General features: G+C 49.7%; 1 protein-coding gene across 1 annotated transcript in view; it reads left to right on the plus strand.

Moving 5' to 3' along the window:
• The window catches only part of LOC137096774 (zinc finger protein 850-like), a 40313-nt gene that overhangs the window by 3462 nt on the left and 13725 nt on the right, over positions 1-23126 (plus strand). Inside the window, exon 2 of the mRNA XM_067466993.1 lies at positions 13331-13897. Within this exon, the coding sequence (XP_067323094.1) occupies positions 13509-13897 (389 nt within the window). The 5' untranslated portion in view covers positions 13331-13508. The remainder of the gene's footprint in view (positions 1-13330; positions 13898-23126) is intronic.

The following is a 23126-nucleotide window of genomic DNA, read 5'->3' on the forward strand; positions in this document are numbered from 1 at the left end:
TTAATGAGAGACTCCCCCCTGGGCACACAGAAGACTGGGCGACTTGGAAGGCGCTGAACAGACTGCGATCTGGCACCACGAGATACAGAGCCAACCTCAAGAAATGGGGCTACAAAGTGGAATCCTCAACATGTGAGTGGGGAGAAGAGCAAACCACTGACCACCTGCTGCCATGCACCCTGAGCCCTTCTGCCACATGATGCACAAGGGAGGACCTTCCTGCGGCAACCCCAGAGGCACCCCAAGGGGCCAGAGACTGGTCAAAGGACATTTAAGCAATTATCAAGTTGGGGCCACAAAGTGGAATCCTCGGCATGCGAGTGCGGAGAAGAACAAACCACTGACCACCTGCTGCAATGCACCCTGAGTCCTGCCACATGATGCACCAGGAGGACCTCCTTGCAGCAACCCCAGAGGCACTCCCAAGGGGACAGGTACTGGTCAAAGGACATTTAACCAAATACCAAATTTGCAAAATCTCTGTGTTTTTTTTCCTTTTTCTTTTTAATCTGTGTGTTTGTTTTGCTCTGTTAGAACTGTAATACAATGGTTGTGATGACACGATAAATAAATCCTGTCAGGAGCGAACCAAACAGTTGCATTGCAATTTTAACAAACAAACAAAAAAACCCACAGACTTTGCAGACTTGGCATCATACTCAATGTCCTTTGAGCAGTACCTGGCCCCTTGGAGTGCCTCTGGTGTTCCTGCAAGAAGAAGGTCCTCCCTTGTGCATCATGTGGCAGGGCTCAGGTGGCATTGCAGCAGGTGGTCTGTGAGTTGCTCTTCTCTGCACTCGCATGTCGAGGACTCCACTTGGTGGCCCCATTTCTGAAGGTTGGCTCTGCATCGCGTGGGGCCAGAGCGCAGTCTGTTCCGCGCCTTCCAAAGGAGGGAGCCAGGGATTGAAGTTCTGGGTTTGAGCCTGCCACTTTTGGACTCTCGCTTGCTGAGGTGTTCCAGCAAGTGTCTGTAGATCTTAGAAAACTATGTCTTGGGACATAAACATTGAGACATACAGATTCTATGCACTACATTAGATTTACAACTACATGGCTAAGGAATAAAGTGGAATTACATGTTCACTCACCATTCACACACATGTACATGCCTCCATCCTCATGCACCCAAATATTATCCTATCCTTTCCTCCCTCCTTGGAGAAGAACACCTGTTCAGCCAGACCCAGCTTCCCTACAGCCTCACAACACACACTTCCTAAACTTCCACAACACCAGAACTTCTTTCCCTGAGAACAATGCCAAGCTTTGGCTATTGCCCCCTCAACATTTTGACCTAGGAGACCCCCCCCCCCCCCCCCCCGTACGAAGGTATGTTTACGACACTATTTCTCTACGAGTTCCCCATGCAAACGACCGACTCCTTTGATCTCACCCTGAGTTTTTAAACCATTTCATTGCACATGTGGCCCACTCACTGTCATTGTGTTGTTTATGGCCATCTTATACTGTGTTTATATTGCTTGTTGTATTTATATGCTTTGTACTTTATTGCGATGTTGTTTATTTTATTTTAATGTAATATGCTGTTTGGGCGTGGCCTCATGTGAGCCGCCCCGAGTCCTCTTTGGGGGACATGGTGGCGGGGTACAAATAAAGTTTATTATTATTGTATTGTCGAAGGCTTTCATGGCTGGAATCACTAGGTTCTTGTGGGTTTTTTTGGGCTATAGAGCCATGTTCTAGAGGCATTCTCTCCTGACGTTTCGCCTGCATCTATGGCAAGCATCCTCAGAGGGAGTGAGGTCTGTTGGGATTAGGACAATGGGTTTATATATCTGTGGAATGGCTGGGGTGGGGCAAGGAGCTCTTCCCTGCTGGAGCTAGGGGTGAATGTTTCAGCTGATCACCTTCATTAGCATTTGAAGGCCTGCCTGAGCCTGGGAAAATCTCTTGCTGGGAGGTGTTAATCTGTGCCTGGTTGTTTCCTCTCTGTTGTTTTGCTGTTGTAATTTTTGAGTTTTTTAATACTGGTAGCCAGACTTTGTTCATTTTCATGGTTTCTTCCTTTCTGTTGAAATTGTCCACATGCTTGTGGATTTCAATGGCTTCTCTGTGTAGCCTGACATGGTGGTTGTTGGTGTGGTCCAGCACTTCTGTGTTCTTCAATAATACTATGCTGTGTCCAGGCTGGTTCCTCAGGTGCTCTGCTATGGCTGACATCTCTGGTTGGAGTAGTCTGCAGTGCCTTTCATGTTCCTTGATGCGTGTCTGGGCAATGCTGCTGCGTTTGGTGGTCCCTCTGTAGACTTCTTGTCCACAGCTGCATGGTATACAATGGTAGACTCCTGCAGAGGTGAGAGGATCCCTCTTGTCCTTTGCTGAACGGAGCATTGGTTGCATTTTCTTGGTGGGTTTGTAGATTGTATGTTGTGTTTCTTCATCAGCTTCCCTCTGCGGTCAGTGGTTCCCTTGATGTATGGCAGGAACACTTTTCCTCTGGGTGGATCTTCATCTTGACTCTCGTGGCTTCTTCTCAGTGGTCTTGCAGCTCTTCTGATGTCTGAGGTGGAGTCTCCCTTGGCCTGTAGAGCCCAGTTGAGGTGGTTGAGTCCATCTTGGAGGAGGTGGGCTTCCCAGATTCTTTTTGCACGGTCTGCCAAGGCTTGAATGGGGCTTCTTTTTGGACTTGGGTGATGGTTGGAGTTTTTATGTAGATATCTATCTGTGTGTGTGGGTTTTCTGTAGACGGTGTGACCCAATTGTGGATCTGGTTTGCGGATGACTAGGATGTAAAGATCCCTTACCTTTCCAGCCTGGATGGCAGGGCCTAGGAGAAACAGGCCAGTTAGTTACAGCTTTGGAAGGCCTGGCAGAGGGCAGCAGGAGCCATTTTAGTTCAGGGAAAACACCATTTTAGAGAGGGGGTGTGTCCTAGGCCTGAGTTAGCATTAGAACAGCCAGGATTGGTTCAGAAAAGGGGGCGGAGTTTAACAAGGTTTGGAGGGAAAGAAAGAGGGTTTTTTTCAGAGAGTCTGTTGTTAGATTTTAGAGTAGGAAGGTAGATTAGGAGTTTGTGTTTAAGATTAGTTAAGAGAAGGCAGTTTACCTTAGGTTTGCCAGCAAAAGCTGTAGCAAAACTGGGACAGCTATCAGGGAAAGATAGCTGGTTTGTAGTTAGCTAGGCCACAGTACAGGGTAGCTAGGCTACAGTTGTATCTTGACAGAGATTCAGTTCATGTCAAGTGTGCTTGGTTTGAAAGAGAAGAAAATCTCTGTTTTTTGTAACAAAGAAAGAGCCATTTACATGTAACCATTATGTTTTGAAGACAAGAACTATCATTTCTCTGTAACCGCAAGATTCTTAACAGCACTTACTTTCTCTTATATGTTATCAATAAACTTTCCTTGATACTTTAAAACTTAAGAAGCCTGAGTCCAGTGTGCCTCTGTGGCTATAGTTTTTTTTCAGTCAACCTCAACTAGTTTTCCTTTAAAGAAGCAAATAAGAAGACACAGTGCTTGGTGGTCTTAAAAGCCTTTTTTTATTATTTAAACAGCTAGGGTGTTCCTGTACCTTTCAGTGTTGGTGGCAGCGGACGTTAACTAGAGAGACATCCCCTCATCACATTTATATTGGTGCCAGTGATTTCTTTATATTACTGGGACAGTTGGTGGGATTCGTTGTCCCCCTGCCTAGATATCATTGAGTGTCCTTTATATAGGACATCTAGAAAAGGCAGTCTTCCTTCCTTTTCTTTTTCCATGGTGAACTGGATGTTTGGGTGGATGCTGTTCAGATGGTCCAGGAACCTGTTGAGTTCTTCTTCTCCATGGCTCCAAATGGTGAAGGTGTCATCCACATCTCTGAACCATATCGTGGGCTTTTTGGTTGCTGTCTCCAGGGCTTGTTCTTCAAAGTGTTCCATGTAGAAGTTAGCTATGACCGGGCTGAGAGGGCTCCCCATAGCTACTCCATCTTTCTGTTCGTAGAATTCATTGTTCCACTGAAAGTAACTAGTGGTGAGGCAATGGTGAAACAGAGACGTGATGTCTTCTGGGAACCTCTGGTTGATGAGTGCCATGGTGTCTGCTACCGGGACCATGGTAAATAGAGATACCACATCGAAGCTGATCAGTTTGTCGTTGGTATTTAGCTTGAGATTGCTGATTTTTTCTATGAAGTGGGCTGAGTCCTTGATGTTGTGTGTAGTGAGCCCAATATGGCTTTGTAACTGTGCAGTGAGAAATTTTGCTAGGTCATATGTGGGGGATCCAATGGCACTCACGATGGGTCTGAGTGGGGTGGAGTCTTTCTGGATTTTTATTATTATTATTATTATTATTATTAAGGACCAGATCTGTGTTTTCCATACAGCAGAACCTGGATCCCTGCACAAAATCCAAGACTCCCAAAGTGCACTTCTTCTTCCTCTTCCCTTGAGAAAGAAGCCCCAAAGGGACCAGGCTGATCCCGTGCACATCTCTGCCACTCTCCATAGAGACACCACCTCTCTCCTTCCCATGGAGCAGAGCATGGCGGGTGGAACAGACTCCTCAGGTCTGCCACACTTTGAGCATTACTAGACTGAGTCTTTTGTAGGAATATCCAGCTGATGTCGTCCCAAAGTTGTAAATGAATGATAGACATCTTCCATCCTGAATCCATCTCAGTTTCCTGGCCAGATGTTGATCTTCTTCATTGGTGTTGACAAACGCAAGGCTTGTATTGACTTCCTTCTGAACATAAGGAATGTTGCAAACATTTCCTTAACTTGAAAGAACCATTCTCCTAGTTATTATCACAGTTTACTTTTTCAGTTCTTATTAGCAATTTTTAATTACAGTTCCAGCAAGCAAGTAGTTAGTCATTGCAGGCCTTAATATTTTACTGGTGCTTCCAAAATTAATACCCCATCCTTCCTTTTATTCCCACACATACATTAAATTCACCATCAAATCTGTACATTGAATTCCTTATTTCAAAATGGGGTTGATCTATCTATCCCTGTGGAATGAGATCCAGGGTGGGAGGAAGAAAGAACTCTTGTCTGTTGGAGGCAAGTGTGAATGTTGCCATTGGGGGTCTGTCCACAACTGCAGGGGAGAAAGTAGACTCCGGCAGAGGGGAGAGGATTTTCTTGCTGGATCTGGAGATCGTGCGTAGGTTGTGGTTCCTCATCAGCTTCCCCCTGTGGCACGTGGTCCCCTTGATGTGTGGGAAGAACCCTTTCCCTCTGGGTGGCTCTTTGTCTTGACTCTCATGGATGGTTCTTGGCCTTGCAGCTCTCTGGCAATGACCATGTCAAACTCCACAGAAAAGCCCAGCACGGGGATAATTCCTTTGCCCCATCTGTGGCAGGCAGGCAGGCACTCTCAGAGGTGGTGAGGTCTGTCAGAAACAAGGCAGATGAGGTTTATCTATATTCCTGTGGAATGATGTCCAGGGAGGGAGAAAGGAAGAGTGGCAAAGGTAGGATAGCTGGGACTCTACGCTACTTGCGCAGTGCGGTCTGAATGAATGAGGGGAACACATGCGCGAGAGAGCGCAGTTAGCGAGAGACGCAGCTGCGTCAGAGTCGAGAGAACACTGTTCCCCAGAAAGGAGGAGAGGGAGCATTTCTATCCCATTTACCATCTTCGTAAGCCGTTGTTTATCATTTAACAGTAAATAACTGTCACATTGTATTGTCAAAGGCTTTCATGGCTGGAATCACTAGGTTCTTGTGGGTTTTTTCGGGCTATATGGCCATGTTCTAGAGGCATTTCTCCTAACGTTTCGCCTGCATCTATGGCAAGCATCCTCAGAGGGAGTGAGGTCTGTTGGAAGTGGGAAAATGGGTTTATATATCTGTGGAATGACCAGGGTGAGACAAAGGACTTTGTCAGTTGGGCTAGGTGTGTTAATGTTTCAATTGACATCTTGATTAGCATACAATGGGCTGACCGTGCCCGGAGCAAACTCTTCTTGAAAGGTAATTAGAAGTCCCTGCCTGTTTCCTCTCTGCTGTTTTTGCTGTTGCATTTTTTGAATTTTTTAATACTGGTAGCCAAATCTTGTTTATTTTCATTGTTTCCTCCTTTCTGTTGAAATTGTCCACATGTTTCTGTATTTCAATGGCTTCTCTGTGTAGTCTGACATGGTTGTCTGTCACATTACTTCACTCGCCTTCAGCATTATGCTTGGCTGTTTGTTGGCCCCCCCCCCCCCATTTCTGCTCCTCCTTTCTGACCTGCATTGCGCTCGTCTTCCCTTCCTTAATTTTGAGCCCCATTGCACAAGTAGCGTAGCGTAGGGTCCCTGCTTTTGTCGAAAGAACTCTTGTCTGTTGGAGGCAAGGGTGAATGGTGCAATTAATCACCTTGATAAGCATTGGATGGCCTTGCAGCTTCAAAGCCTGGCTGCTTCCTGCCTGGGAGAATCCTTTGTTGGAGGGCGTTAGCTGGCCCTGATTATTTCATGTCTGCAATTCCCCTGTTTTCAGAGTGTTGTTCTTTTTTACTATTGTTTATTCTTATTTACTGTATCAGAAGCGAACCAAGGGTATGGTTGTAATGTATTTAAATACACAAACAAAGTTTGTAAAACTTGGCAAAAACACTTTCTGTCCTCATTTTAGAGTTGTTGTTTTTGTTTTGCTTTTTTACTACTAGGAGCCAGATTGTGTTTATTTTCATGGTTTCTTCCTTCCTGTTGAAATTGTCTACATGGCCAACAATGTGATGCTGCACCTGACTCGTGTGTAACAAAGGGGATAGGACACGTATTGTGATTACCGGAGTCTACTCGTATGCAATAAAGAATAGGACATTGATTGACATTCAAGGACTATTCTTCCTCACAAGAAGGTTTTGTTTCATCCTTCAAGAGAAGAACCAATTGTTTTTGCCTAATGTGAATGTGGCAGCTCTGTGTTTTGTTGATATGTGTAATGTACACATTGAGTTAATTTACATACATTTGCATCACCACAATCAGTGGATTTTGGTCTCCACAGGCAAACTGTACATCCCAGCAACTCCCAAATGTCAAGGTGTGTTTTCCCCAAGCCTCTCCAGTATTTCCTGTTGGTCATGGGAGTTCGGCCAATAGGCTGATCAGGAAAGATCTTCATGGGTTCCCTGCTGTTATACACTCATATTACAACTGTTACCCATGCGACCCATGTTATATATTTATTTTAACCATTGATATTCCGCCCTTCTTCTCACCCCGACTCAGGGGACTCAGGGCGGAGCACAGCATATATATGGCAAACATTCAATGCCGGGACACAAATTCATATACACATATATAACGACGACGGTATAATATATATCTATATCTCGCCACTGGAACACCAGTATAACGAAGTGTTATATATATCACTCAATCACGACGCTGCCACCACTATAATATATAACACAACCAATGACGCAATGCTGGAGGCTTATCAAAAATATGTCTGGGCAGGATGGATCTTCCCCAAAGATTTTCCTTTCTTCAAAAATCCCACCCCTGTGCCTCCAATATGGTAGCTAAACGATGATGGTTATGTGTTGCGGTGAAGTGAACACTGCTTGTCTTCAAACTCTCATTTGAATTAAAGCTGCCACCAACCTAAGTAGTTTTAGGATTTTTAAAATAAGTATTGGAGGTCAACTTTTCCCACTCCTGCCAACGCTGCTTTTCCCCTGGCTCCCAATCAACTGTTTGTTAAGAGGCTTTCTGTAGTGCAGGGTGTTCAAAATGCTGGAACTATCACAAAGGCATGATGATGGAATGATGTATTCTAGAGACCTTTTTGAAAGTTATTTTCAAAAACAGACAACTAACTACTACTGAGAGGTACAAAAAGCGTGACTTCAGCTTGCTTGGTTGCTTGAACCAATTCTCTTCGCTTAGTTACAGACAGAGCTAACCACACAGAATCATCTGTTGGTAACAAAACCCTCACTCTATTGCAGAGAAATAGTAATGCGTCTGTCTAACCTATCTGGACAGTCCCTGGGTTATTAGCTAACTCTTCCCTAGAGTTCTTCCTGCTAATCAACCCAGCCTGGAGAGCTAATCTCTTGTGCTAACTCTCGCAAGAAATCAGAATGCTGTCTGACCTTTTTCCTGTCAGCTCACAGCACACTCTCCCCTGAAAACTCAGTTTCAAACTTCCACCCTCACACACCAGCTCCCACTTCTCAACTAACACTGAAGCTAAGACTTCTCTCCTCCCAACTGCTCTGGCCAATCCTAGCAGACTTCCAAACTACTCCTTGCTTCCATCTATCCTCACTCAAGATGGCTGCCTCCCTGGCTTACACTCCCAAAATGGAGGTCTGCCATACTGTTAACCAGGCTCCCTTTCTGGCCTACTAGGTAAGATTCACTATACCATACAACCCAAAAAGAGGCGGCGGTCTCTCCCCTGCTGAAGAAACCAGACTTAGATTGTTCGGTTCCCTCCAGTTATTGCCCAGTTTCGAATCTTTCGTTCCGGGGAAAGGTGATTGAGAGGGCAGCAGTGGAGCAGTTGCAGCAGTTCTTAGATGATATAGCTGGACTAGATCCCTTCCAGTCCGACTTCCGTGCAGGGCATGGGACAGAGACGGTGCTGGCCTCCATCACGGATCACCTTCAATGCCAGCTTGACCAGGGCAGGTCAGCGCTGCTTGTGCTATTGGATCTCACAGCAGCATTTGACACAGTCGACCACCATCTTTTGACCCACCGCCTTGCTGCTGTTGGAGTCAGGGGGGCAGCTTTAAACTGGCTGTCCTCCTTTCTTCACAACCGTGGACAGCGAGTGGAGAGGGGAGGCCTGCTCTCTGAGAGGTCCCCTCTACTCTGTGGGGTTCCTCAGGGGGCCATTTCCTCCTCTCTGTTGTTTAACATCTATATGCGACCACTTGCTCAGCTGGTTCGAGGTTTTGGGCTTGAGTGTTACCAGTACACTGATGACACTCAGCTTGTGTTGAAGATGGAAGGCCGACCGGACTCTGTACCTGATAATTTTCATCAGTGCCTCGAGGCCGTTACTGGATGGCTGCGTGCCAGCAGGTTGAGGGTGAATCCAGCAAAGACGGAGATCCTATGGCTGGGTCAACCGGGCAGTGGGGACATCCAGCTGCCTACCCTGGATGGCGAGGCGCTACGCCCGTCATCATTGGTCGAGAGTCTGGGAGTTCTTTTGGACCCTCTACTGACGATGGAGGCCCAGATCTCCGCTGTTAGCAGAACTGCCTTTTTTCATCTGCGGCAGGCTAGACGGCTGGCCCCCCATCTGTCCAGGGATGACCTAGCTACAGTGATCCAGGCCACGGTCATCTCAAGACTGGACTACTGTAACGCCCTCTACATTGGCCTTCCTCTGTCGGTGATCCAGAAGCTCAAGTTGGTACAAAACGCAGCTGCTCGGCTTCTTGCGGGAACTTCGATGAGATGCCACATAACACCAATCTTCCTGCAGCTGCATTGGTTACCCATTGAGCACCGGATCACTTTCAAAGTGATGGTACTTACCTTTAATGCCTTACATGTTCTGGGGCCGATGTACCTGAGGGACCGCCTCACCCTCTACCAACCCCAGAGATCCCTCCGTTCTGAGGACCAAGATTTATGGGAAGTTCCTAGTGTGAAGACCTTGCGTCTAACAGCAACCAGACGCAGAGCCTTCACAGCAGTGGCACTCTGGAATACTCTGCCACCTGAAGTTCGTGCCTTGCGGGACTTATCAGCTTTCCGCAGGGCATGTAACACATATTTGTTCCGGCAGGCCTTTAATCTTTGATGTCGCTGTGTTTCAATTGTTTTATATTGTGTTAGATTTTAGCTTTCTTGTACGCCGCTACGAGCCCCAGGGGAGTGGTGGCATATAAGTTCGAATAATTAATTAATTAATTAATTAATATATGTTTGAGGCCCCAGTGTCTGCCTTTCTTGGTATGGGAGAGGGAGAGGGAGAGGGGGAGGGGGAGGGGGGATGCTGGCAAGAACCAATAAACCTAACAACAAACGTAGGAGAAAGGAATCTTATGGCTCATAACTGCGGCATGGAGGGGGGGAGGTGTTCCACTAGCCGAGGGGCCCCCATAGAGGTCGTGGTGGGAAGGAGGAGATGCGGGAGAAGGAGACCCCGAATTTGGCCTAATTCGGACCGCTTTTCCAAATTAACTATTCCCAATAGGTCTCCTAAGGTAACTTGGTGTAACCAGGTGAGCGGGCCCTCTGGCTTGAAGGTGGTGTTGTTGAACGCCAGGTCTGTCAACGGAAAAACAACTTGGATTCAGGATTTAATCCTGGAGGAGCGGGCAGATCTGGCGTGCATCACGGAGACCTGGTTGGATGAAGCGGGGGGCGTAAATCTCTCCCAGCTTTGTCCTCCAGGTTTCTCCGTGCAACACCAACCAAGAGCCGGAGGACGGGGAGGCGGGGTCGCAGTGGTCTATAGAGATACCATCCATCTAACCAGGAGCCCCATCCCGCAGACCACAAATTTTGAATCTGTCCACCTGAGGGTGGGTGACCGGGACAGAATAGGGATTCTGCTAGTGTACCGTCCACCTCGCTGCACTACAGTCTCCCTACCTGAGCTAGCGGGGGTGGTCTCGAGCCTGGCGGTGGAGTCCCAACGGCTTCTTGTGCTGGGGGACTTCAACATCCACGCCGAGGCAACCCTCACAGGTGCGGCTCAGGACTTCATGTCCGCCATGGCAACCATGGGGCTGTCCCAACAAATAACTGGCCCCACCCACTGTGCTGGACACACATTGGACTTGGTTTTCTGCCAGGGATGGGAGCAGGGTGGCGGTGTGGAGGAGTTGTCCATCTCTCCGTTGCCGTGGACCGACCATTTCCTGATTAGATTTAGGCTCACTGCGCCCCCTAACCTCCGCAAGGGTGGAGGACCCATTAAGATGGTCCGCCCCAGGAGGCTAATGGATCCAAATGGATTCCTGACGGCTCTTGGGGAGTTTCCCGCCACCGCGGTAGGTGATCATGTCGAGGCCTTGGTCGCTCTCTGGAATGGGGAGATGACCAGGGCTATTGACAAGATCGCTCCGGAACGTCCCCTCTCAAGTAACCGAGCTAAACCAGCCCCTTGGTTTACTGAGGAGCTGGCAGCGATGAAGCGAAGGAAGAGGGTTCTAGAGAGCGTGTGGCGCTCGGACCCAAGCGAGTCAAACCGAACACGGTTTGTGTCCTTTTTAAGGGCATATGCCGCGGCAATAAAAGCCGCAAAGAAAACTTTCTTTGCGGCCACTATTGCGTCTGCAAAAAACCGTCCGGCGGAGTTGTTCCGGGTTGTCAGAGGTCTTTTAACTCCCCCTATCTCAGGTGGGAGCCCTGACAATTCGGCAGCGCGCTGTGAAGCATTTGCTCGGTTCTTTGCAGACAAAGTCGCTTTGATCCGCTCTGGGCTGGACGCCACATTAGATGCAGTCTCTGTGGATGTGACACAAGCACCTGCTTGTCCGATTTTGTTGGATTCTTTTCAGTTTGTGAAACCCGAGGATGTGGACAAGTTACTTGGAGGAATGAGACCCACCACGTCCATCCTAGACCCCTGCCCATCCTGGCTTCTGAAGGAGGCCAGAGGGGGATTGGCCGAGTGGGTAACGGTGGTGGTTAATGCCTCCCTTCGGGAAGGCAAGATTCCAGCGAGCCTAAAACAGGCTGTTATAAAGCCGCTGTTGAAGAAACCATCACTTGACCCCACTAAATTGGACAACTTTCGGCCTGTTTCCAATCTTCCCTTCTTGGGCAAAGTCATGGAAAGCGTGGTGGCCTCACAACTCCAGGTATTCTTGAGAGACACGGATTATCTGGATCCGGCACAGTCTGGTTTCAGACCGGGACATGGTACCGAGACGGTCTTGGTCGCCTTAGTGGATGATCTGCGCCGGGAGCTAGACAGGGGGAGTGTGTCCCTGTTGGTGCTCCTGGACCTCTCAGCGGCCTTCGATACCGTCGACCACGGTATTCTTCTGGGGCGCCTTGCAGAGATGGGTCTTGGGGGTACTGCTCTGCAGTGGCTCCGGTCATTTCTGGAGGGTCGTACTCAGAAGGTGTTACTGGGGGACTCCTGCTCAATGCCACAGCCGTTGACCTGTGGCGTTCCTCAGGGTTCCATCTTGTCCCCCTTGCTGTTTAACATCTACATGAAGCCGCTGGGTGAGATCATCCGGAGTTTCGGGGTGCGGTGTCACCTGTATGCAGATGACGTCCAACTCTGTCACTCCTTCCCACCTGCTACTAAGGAGGCCGTCGAAGTCCTGAACCGGTGCCTGGCCGCTGTAATGGTCTGGATGAGGGCGAACAAACTGAAACTAAATCCAGACAAGACAGAGGTACTCCTGGTCAGTCGCAAGGCCGAACAGGGTATAGGGTTACAGCCTGTGCTGGACGGGGTCGCACTCCCCTTGAAGGCGCAGGTTCGCAGCTTGGGTGTGACCCTGGACTCATCGCTGAGCCTGGAGCCCCAGGTTTCAGCGGTGACCAGGGGAGCATTTGCACAGCTTAGGCTCGTGCGCCAGCTGCGCCCGTATCTTGGGAAGTCTGACTTGGCCACGGTGGTACATGCTTTGGTCACATCCCGTCTCGACTACTGCAACGCTCTCTACGTGGGGCTGCCCTTGAAGACGGCCCGGAAGCTGCAGCTAGTCCAACGCGCGGCAGCCATGTTGTTAACGGGAGCAGGACGCAGAGAGCATACAACGCCCCTGCTGTCCCAGCTCCACTGGCTGCCGATTCGCTACCGGGCCCAATTTAAGGTGCTGGTGTTATCCTACAAAGCCCTAAACGGTTCCGGCGCAAAATACCTTGCAGACCGCATCTCGGCCTACGAGCCCACGAGGGCCTTGAGATCATCCGGGGAGGCCCTTCTCTCGGTCCCGCCTGCCTCACAAGCACGTCTGGCGGGGACGAGGGAGCGGGCCTTCTCGGTGGTGGCCCCCCGGCTGTGGAACACCCTCCCTGCTGAAGTTAGACAGGCGCCCTCCTTGATGGCCTTTCGTAGGGGCCTGAAAACATGGCTCTTCGAGCAGGCCTTCAATTGAGTGTATCTTGGAATGACACTGGAATGAACTAGGATTATGAACTTCGGCTATGACCCCAGGACTTGACGAAGCGGATTTTTAGTATAGGTATGTGTTATGTTGTAACTGTTTGGTTTGTATTGTCGTGATTTACTGTACACTGTCTTTCTTCGTTGTTGTTCACCGCCCCGAGTCGCCCTCGGGCTGAGAGGGGCGGTCAATAAATGCAAGAAATAAATAAATAAATAAATAAATAATTTCCATTCTCAACGTGACCCATGAAGGGGAAGGGGGCAATATTGGTGGTAGAGAAGGTCTCTGGCTTCCATCCTTGATCTTTCGCTTCTTTCTTCACCAGGGAAGTGAGGACTCTTTGCAGCGACATCTTGATGCAGGAAGGAAACCAATAATAGAGGGAGAAGACATCCTCTCGAGGCGATGATCTTGCTGAATTCTTGACTTCACTTACAGATAACAAAGGAATAAAGAAGAGTCAAGTCTCTGTATTGGAATTCAACACCCGTATCATTCTTGACATGGAGGAGAAAGCGTCTAAATGCCTGGAGTGTGGAAAGAGCTTCACTCGGAGGCATAGTCTGCAGCAACATGTAAAGACTCACACTGGGGAGAAACCCTATTCCTGCCCGGAGTGTGGAAAGAGCTTTGCTCATAGTTCACATCTACATAGACATCAAAGGACTCACACTGGGGAGAAACCCTATACGTGCCTGGAGTGTGGACAGAGCTTTGCTCATAATTCAAGTCTACGTACACATCAAAGGATTCACACTGGGGAGAAACCCTATAAATGCCTGGACTGTGGACAGAGCTTCACTCGGAGGCATAGTCTGCAGCAACATGTAAAGACTCACACTGGGGAGAAAACCCTATTCCTGCCTGGAGTGTGGACAGAGCTTTGCTCATAATTCAACTCTACGTGCACATCAAAGGATTCACACTGGAGAGAAACCTTATAAATGCCTGGAATGTGGTCAGAGCTTTGCTCATAATTCAAATCTACGTGCACATCAAAGGATTCACACTGGGGAGAAACCCTATAAATGCCAGGAATGTGGACAAAGCTTTGCTCAGATTTCAGCTCTACGTGCACATGAAAGGACACACACTGGGAGAAACCCTATAAATGCCTGGAATGTGGACAAAGCTTCACTATGAGTGGCCATCTACATAGTCATCAAAAGACTCACACTGGGGAGAAACCTTATAAATGCCTGGAATGTGGTCAGAGTTTCACTCAGAGTTCAAATCTACGTACACATCAAAGGATTCACACTGGGGAGAAGGCCTATAAATGCCAGGAATGTGGGCAGAGCTTTGCTCAGATTTCAGGTCTGCGTTCACATGAAAGGACACACACTGGGAGAAACCTTATAAATGCCTGGAATGTGGACAGAGCTTCATTCATAGTTCAGGTCTACGTTCACATCAAATGACTCACACTGGAGAAAAACCCTATACATGCATGGAGTGTGGAAAGACCTTTGCTTATAGTTCATGTCTACGTTCCCATCTAAGGACTCACATGGGGAGAAATCCTATATATGCCTAGAGTGTGGACAAAGCCTTCACTCATAGTTCAGGTCTACGTTCCCATCAAAGGACTCACATGGTGGAGAAACCCTATACATGCCTGAAGTGTGGACAGAGCTTCACTCAGAGTTCAAATCTACGTACACATCAAAGGATTCACACTGGGGAGAAACCCTTTAAATGCCTGGAGTGTGGACAGAGCTTTGCTTTTAGTTCAAATTTATGTTCACATAAAAGGACTCACACTGGGGAGAAACCCTTTACATGCCTGGAGTGTGGACGGAGCTTCACTCGTAGTTCAGGTCTACGTTCACATGAAAGGACACACACTGGGGAGAAACCTTATAAATGCCTGGAATGTGGACAGAGCTTCACTCATAGTTCATATATACGTTCACATGGAAGGACACACACTGGGGAAAAACCCTATACATGCCTTGAGTGTGGACAGAGGTTCACTCAGAGTTCTCATCTAAAAAAACATGAAAGGATCCACACTGAGGGAAAAACCTTATGAACGCTTGGAGTGTGGGCAGAGCTTCACTCAGAGTAGACCACGACGTTCACATAAACACACTCACACTGGGGAGCAACCCTATAAATGCCTGGAGTGTGGACAGAGCTTCACTCATAGTTCACCTCTACATAAGCATCAACGAACTCACCGTGGGGAGAAACCATGTATAGGCATAGCATAAAGTCATAGAATCATAGGGTTGGAAGAGATGACATGGGACATCCAATCCTGCAATGGTTTTATAGGCTTCATGTGATTTTATGGATTTGACCAATTTTTAAAAATATTAATGATGTTCAATACAGTTTTAATATTTGTATATTTTAAGTTGTATTGCAACGCTTTTAATTTGTGAGCTGCTTTGAGTGTCTGAATGGAGAGAAAAAGCGGGATATAAATAAATAAAATAACGATAAGCCCCCGCCATGCACAATCAACGAATCCCTGAGAGATGGCACGTGGAAAGAGCATCCCTGAGAGTTGACGTCTACATAGACATAGACTTCCCATTGGAGGGAACTCTGGTCACTGCTCCCAGAGAGACTCTTAAGACAGAGCTTTCCACACCTTTCATATTGGTGTCACGTTTTAGACATACATCTTTTTGTGACACTGTAATTCAGTTTAAGTAGCAAGACAGAGGTCAAGCCAACTCATATAAGATTTTCAATACATATAATAATATTTTATTTATTTATTTTCGACAATTATATGCCGCCCTTCTCACCCCGAAGGGGATTCAGAGCGGCTTACAAGATATATTTCCTACTATATATTATATTATTAGCATTCTCATCTACATAAACATCAAGGGACCCACACTGGGGAGAACCCCTATGAGTGCTTGGAGTGTGCTCAGTTCTTCACTCAAAGTGGAGGTCTACACTCACATTATAGGACTCACATGGATGCCAGCTGTGTCTGTACCTTGGGAAGTCTGACTTGGCCCCAGTGGTCCATGCTCTGGTTATATCCCATATAGATTACTGCAACGCGCTCTACGTGGTATTGCCTTTGAAGACTGTTTGGAAGGTCCAGCGAGCAGCAGCCAGGTTGCTCATTGGAATGGCGCTCAGCAAGCACACAACCCCTTGTTGTGTCAGTTCCACTGGCTGCCAGTTTCCTACCGATTCAAAGTGGACCTATTCCTTATTCAAGAGCGATGTTCACTTATTCCAGTTTTCAGGAGTCTAGTGGTCATTCCAACCTATAGTAATTTGCAAGGACATTAAATTACGTAAACAACATTATAGGTAGATCATGGGGTGAAATGCTGTAAGGTAATGTTGATATTGAATGTACGATGTGAAAATGCTTTGCGCTTCAAAGATTGAGAATAGCAGTCGCAATGGGCACAACTAGTGTGACCCCTAACAGTCTGTTTTTGGAATGTGGTGGGAGAGTGGTACTCTGAATGGATGATAAAGTCTCTTAAGTTCTTGGATCTTTTGTGGGCAATCATAGGTGTGCTTTGGCATCCTGAGATGTCTTGTACTAGATGCTGGTGTTTAAAGATGATCTTTTTCATTTCAGATGAGTATTGTGTTGGAGAGGCCAGATCATGCGGTTGCTTTACTTCCTAGGGTGTTCCTGCAGTCGCTCATTCCTGTGAATGGAGTTAGCCTTGCTGATGGCTGTGTTAAGTATCCTATTGGGGTATCCTCACTCTCTGAGTTGTTTTTTTCAGGATACCTGTTGAAGGGTCAAAATCCTTTTGAGTGCTAGAATTACGTGTCAGTCTTAAAAGCTGTGAGTATGGTAAACTGGATTTCAGTGAATGCTGGGGAAAACTAGAAAAACGAAGGATAACATATAACACATAACATACAACACATAACAGCTTTAAATTTTGTGCTTTAGAGAAAGTATCACCTAAACCTAATGCAGATGTCAAAAGATGCCTGCTACGGAGAGTCATTTTGGATTTTCAAACTACAAACACTTTCCCCTCAAGGGCTTAAAGATAGACTTGATTACACTTGTTTTCTGTAAGATGCAGTCTTCCTTAAGAGCCATTCTGGTCCCATCACATTGGCTCGTTACACAACTCTATTCACAACAAAGCCAAAGCTATTCACAGGTGTGTAAGGAGACAAGCGTGGGTATCAACACTTCTTTTAAACGTTGGTAATTTGGAGATTTTAATCTTATCTCCTGCCTGTGTGTTGCTTCATTTCTTACCTAGTATACCCAACCATTATAGATGAAGACAGGAATTCACAACAGAGCCAAAGCTACGATCAGGAATGGTTTTGTGTATCAAAACCCTTTTTCAAAACAATGTTAATTTGGGGGGGGTTTAGCATATCTGTGAAGTCTCGGCCTAGTATTTCTTTCCCTGCTTGCTTTCTTGCCTGTGCACTGTTCCATTTTGCCAAGTTTAGGGGAGAAGCTTAGGTTCCCCCTCGAGGCTGAGCTCGGTTGGTGCAGCCCATTCGGACTCAGAGCCAGAACGGGCTGGTGAAAGAACTTCTTATGGCATTCCTTTTGATCTTAGCTTGAAGTTAGTTAGCCAGAGAGTGTCTGGTCTGGCCTAGCAATTTGAACAGGCCATCCTTAGCACATATTTGCCTTATAGATAGATAGTAGATATACATGCAACAGTTAATAGATATATATTAGGGCTGGGCGGTTTCGTTTCATAATTTCGTAATTTGTTAAAAATTCGTTGTTTTTTTTTTTGTTACGAAGCGATAACGAACCATTCAGGAGCATCTAAAAAACGAAATGAATTTTTCAATTCATTTCGTAATGGCTTCGTATTCGTTTCGAAATCGTTTCGAAATTGTTTCGTTATTATTTCCGCATGTCTGGGGCAAGTTTTATAGCTGTTGTTTGTTTAATCAGTGAAAAAAAATTATAAATATCACACCAACAGTCAACAACAGAGGGAGAGGGAAGCTTCAGAAGTTCCCTCTGTCCCATATGGAGGTTTTTTAGCGTATTGCGCGGTCGGGTCCGCCATTAATGAATCGATTCGTATTCGTTTCGTAATTTTACGAAATTTCGTAAATATCGAACTTTTTTAAAGAAAAATTTCGGAATTCTTTTAAATATCGAAACGCAAAAAACCCCAAAAAAGAATCGAGTTTAGAAGCAAATTTTTCCGTGATTGCCCAGCCCTAATATATATGCCATAGTTAATAGCCATATTTGCCTTAGAGTTTATAGTATATGTTATAAAGAATAGTTATATTTGCCATAGTTTATAGATTATAGACTATGCCATAGAATAGCTATACTTACCTCATAGATTAGAATATGTTTGCCTCATAGAATAGTTATACATGCCCAGAGTTTATAGTTGTTACCTCAGAGCATCATTCTACTTCATAGTCTCCTGTTGTCTTTACCATCACAATTCATACTGCACCTTTGTATACCTTGTTTTAATTCCTCTTGATTGTTTAGTAAACTTCATTGGTCATTTTTAGTCTTGTCTCTAGTGTTTTATTTTGAGGTATTAAAGTAATTTAAAGTAAAGTAATATCAGAAGACGCTTCCTTCTTGGGAGGAGAGCAATGTCCAATCTCGATAAAATAGTAAAGAGTAGAGACATCACACTGGCAACCAAGATCCATTGCCTAGTCAAAGCCATGGTCTTCCCTGTAGTAGTCACCTGTGACTACTACAGGCCCCTCCCCTGCTTGGATGTGAGAGCTGGACCTGAGGGAAGGCTGAGCGAAGGAAGAGAGATGCTTTTGAGCTGTGGTGCTGGAGGAAAGTGCTGAGAGTTCCTTGGACTGCGAGAAGATCCAACCAGTCCATCCTCCAGGAAAGAAAGCCCGGCTGCTCATTGGAGGGAAGGAGACTAGAGACAAAGTTGAAGTCCTTTGGCCACATCATGAGGAGACAGCAAAGCCTGGAGAAGGGAATGATGCTGGGGAAAGTGGAAGGCAAAAGGAAGAGGGGTCGACCAAGGGCAAGGTGGAGGGATGGCATCTTTGAAGTGACTGGACTGACCTTGAAGGAGCTGGGGGTGGTGACGGCCGACAGGGAGCGCTGGCGTGGGCTGGTCCATGAGGTTACGAAGAGTTGGAGACGACTGAACGAATGAACAACAACAAAAGTAGTTTAGGGCATACCGAGGGAGGGCAGAGGGGGGAGGCTCCTCCTGGGTGAGCAGTCAGTCTTCCAAGGGCAAGCAGGGGAGGGGCCTTTCATGGGGGGTCTCCTTTCCTTGATAGGGTTCCACGGGGGGGGGGTGTGTGTGAGGGAGTTCCACAGGCGGTCCCCATCAGAAGCCACCTCTCAGGAGCAGAGCCAGGTGTCTCCAGGTGAGTTCCCTGAGCATCTTGGAGGGAGGGAGGGAGGGAGGGAGGGAGGGCAGAGGGGGGAGGCTCCTCCTGGGTGAGCAGTCAGTCCTCCAAGGGCAAGCAGGGGAGGGGGCTTTCATGGGGGGGGGGTCTCCTTTCCTTGATAGGGTTCCATGGGGGGGGGGTGTGAGGGAGTTCCACAGGCGACCCCCATCAGAAGCCACCTCTCAGGAGCAGAGCCAGGTGTCTCCAGGTGAGTTCCCTGAGCATCTTGGAGGGAGGGAGGGAGGGAGGGCAGAGGGGGGGGCTCCTCCTGGGTGAGCAGTCAGTCCTCCAAGGGCAAGCAGGGGAGGGGGCTTTCATGGGGGGGGGTCTCCTTTCCTTGATAGGGTTCCATGGGGGGGGGGGTGTGAGGGAGTTCCACAGGCGACCCCCATCAGAAGCCACCTCTCAGGAGCAGAGCCAGGTGTCTCCAGGTGAGTTCCCTGAGCATCTTGGAGGGAGGGAGGGAGGGAGGGAGGGCAGAGGGGGGAGGCTCCTCCTGGGTGAGCAGTCAGTCCTCCAAGGGCAAGCAGGGGAGGGGGCTTTCATGGGGGGGGGTCTCCTTTCCTTGATAGGATTACATGGGGGGGGGGCTGGGGGAGTTCCACAGGTGACCCCCATCAGAAGCCACCTCTCAGGAGCAGAGCCAGGTGTCTCCAGGTGAGTTCCCTGAGCATCTTGGAGGGAGGGAGGGAGGGAGGGCAGAGGGGGGGGCTCCTCCTGGGTGAGCAGTCAATCCTCCAAGGGCAAGCAGGGGAAGGGGCTTTCATGGGGGGGGGGTCTCCTTTCCTTGATAGGGTTCCATGGGGGGGGGGTGTGAGGGAGTTCCACAGGCGGTCCCCATCAGAAGCCACCTCTCGGGAGCAGAGCCAGGTGTCTCCAGGTGAGTTCCCTGAGCATCTTGGAGGGAGGGAGGGAGGGAGGGCAGAGGGGGGGGCTCCTCCTGGGTGAGCAGTCAGTCCTCCAAGGGCAAGCAGGGGAAGGGGCTTTCATGGGGGGGGGGTCTCCTTTCCTTGATAGGGTTCCATGGGGGGGGGGGTGTGAGGGAGTTCCACAGGCGGTCCCCATCAGAAGCCACCTCTCAGGAGCAGAGCCAGTTGTCTCCAGGTAAGTTCCCTGAGCATCTTGGAGGGAGGGAGGGCAGAGGGGGGGGCTCCTCCTGGGTGAGCAGTCAGTCCTCCAAGGGCAAGCAGGGGAAGGGGCTTTCATGGGGGGGGGTCTCCTTTCCTTGATAGGGTTCCATGGGGGGGGGGGTGTGTGAGGGAGTTCCACAGGCGGTCCCCATCAGAAGCCACCTCTCAGGAGCAGAGCCAGGTGTCTCCAGGTAAGTTCCCTGAGCATCTTGGAGAGAGGGAGGGAGGGAGGGCAGAGGGGGGGGGGCTCCTCCTGGGTGAGCAGTCAGTCTTCCAAGGGCAAGCAGGGGAGGGGCCTTTCATGGGGGGTCTCCTTTCCTTGATAGGGTTCCATGGGGGGGGTGTGAGGGAGTTCCACAGGCGGTCCCCATCAGAAGCCACCTCTCAGGAGCAGAGCCAGGTGTCTCCAGGTGAGTTCCCTGAGCATCTTGGAGGGAGGGAGGGCAGAGGGGGGGGCTCCTCCTGGGTGAGCAGTCAGTCCTCGAAGGGCAAGCAGGGGAGGGGCCTTTCCTGGGGGTCTCCTTTCCTTGATAGGATTCCATTTGGGGGGGGGGGTTCCACAGGCGACCCCCATCATAAGCCACCTCTCAGGAGCACAGCCAGGTGTCTCCAGGTGAGTTCCCTGAGCATCTTGGAGGGAGGGAGGGAGGGAGGGAGGGCAGAGGGGGGGCTCCTTCTGGGTGAGCAGTCAGTCCTCCAAGGGCAAGCAGGGGAGGGGCCTTTCATGGGGGTCTCCTTTCCTTGATAGGATTCCATGGGGGGGGGGGGTTCCACAGGCAACCCCCATCAGAAGCCACCTCTCAGGAGCAGAGCCAGGTGTCTCCAGGTGAGTTCCCTGAGCATCTTGGAGGGAGGGAGGGAGGGCAGAGGGGGGGGGGCTCCTCCTGGGTGAGCAGTCAGTCCTCCAAGGGCAGGCAGGGGAGGGGCCTTTCATGGGGGAGTCTCCTTTCCTTCATAGGGTTCCATGGGGGGGGGGGCTGGGGGAGTTCCACAGGCGACCCCCATCAGAAGCCACCTCTCAGGAGCAGAGCCAGGTGTCTCCAGGTGAGTTCCCTGAGCATCTTGGAGGGAGGGAGGGAGGGCAGGGGGGGGGCTCCTCCTGGGTGAGCAGTCAGTCCTCCAAGGGCATGTAGGGGAGGAGCCTTTCATGGGGGGGTCTCCTTTCCTTCATAGGGTTCCATGGGGGGGGGGGGCTGGGGGAGTTCCACAGGCGACCCCCATCAGAAGCCACCTCTCAGGAGCAGAGCCAGGTGTCTCCAGGTGAGTTCCCTGAGCATCAGGGAGGGAGGGAGGGAGGGCAGAGGGGGGGGGCTCCTCCTGGGTGAGCAGTCAGTCCTCCAAGGGCAGGCAGGGGAGGGGCCTTTCATGGGGGAGTCTCCTTTCCTTCATAGGGTTCCATGGGGGGGGGGGGCTGGGGGAGTTCCACAGGCGACCCCCATCAGAAGTCACCTCTCAGGAGCAGAGCCAGGTGTCTCCAGGTGAGTTCCCTGAGCATCTTGGAGGGAGGGAGGGCAGAGGGGGGGGGCTCCTCCTGGGTGAGCAGTCAGTCTTCCAAGGGCAGGCAGGGGAGGGGCCTTTCATGGGGGTCTCCTTTCCTTGATAGGATTCCATGGGGGGGGGGGGTTCCACAGGCGACCCCCATCAGAAGCCACCTCTCAGGAGCAGAGCCAGATGTCTCCAGGTGAGTTCCCTGAGCATCTTGGAGGGAGGGAGGGAGGGAGGGAGGGAGGGAGGGAGGGCAGAGGGGGGGGGGGCTCCTCCTGGGTGAGCAGTCAGTCCTCCAAGGGCAAGCAGGGGAGGGGCCTTTCATGGGGGTCTCCTTTCCTTGATAGGATTCCATGGGGGGGGGGGGTTCCACAGGAAACCCCCATCAGAAGCCACCTCTCAGGAGCAGAGCCAGGTGTCTCCAGGTGAGTTCCCTGAGCATCTTGGAGGGAGGGAGGGAGGGAGGGAGGGAGGGAGGGAGGGCAGAGGGGGGGGGGCTCCTCCTGGGTGAGCAGTCAGTCCTCCAAGGGCAAGCAGGGGAGGGGCCTTTCATGGGGGTCTCCTTTCCTTGATAGGATTCCATGGGGGGGGGGGGTTCCACAGGAAACCCCCATCAGAAGCCACCTCTCAGGAGCAGAGCCAGGTGTCTCCAGGTGAGTTCCCTGAGCATCTTGGAGGGAGGGAGGGAGGGAGGGCAGAGGGGGGGGGCTCCTCCTGGGTGAGCAGTCAGTCTTCCAAGGGCAAGCAGGGGAGGGGCCTGTCCTGGGGGTCTCCTTTCCTTGATAGGATTCCATGGGGGGGGGGTTCCACAGGCAACCCCCATCAGAAGCCACCTCTCAGGAGCAGAGCCAGGTGTCTCCAGGTGAGTTCCCTGAGCATCTTGGAGGGAGGGAGGGAGGGAGGGAGGGCAGAGGGGGGGGCTCCTCCTGGGTGAGCAGTCAGTCCTCCAAGGGCAGGCAGGGGAGGGGCCTTTCATGGGGGGTCTCCTTTCCTTCATAGGGTTCCATGGGGGGGGGTGCTGGGGGAGTTCCACAGGCGACCCCCATCAGAAGCCACCTCTCAGGAGCAGAGCCAGGTGCGTTGCAGTAGACTAGGCAGGATGTAACAAGAGCGTGGACCACCGTGGCCAGATTTGACTTCCCAAGGTACGGACGCAGCTGGCGCACAAGT

The sequence above is a fragment of the Anolis sagrei genome, chromosome 4, assembly GCF_037176765.1.
Source record: "Anolis sagrei isolate rAnoSag1 chromosome 4, rAnoSag1.mat, whole genome shotgun sequence".
NCBI classification, from domain to species: domain Eukaryota; kingdom Metazoa; phylum Chordata; class Lepidosauria; order Squamata; family Dactyloidae; genus Anolis; species Anolis sagrei.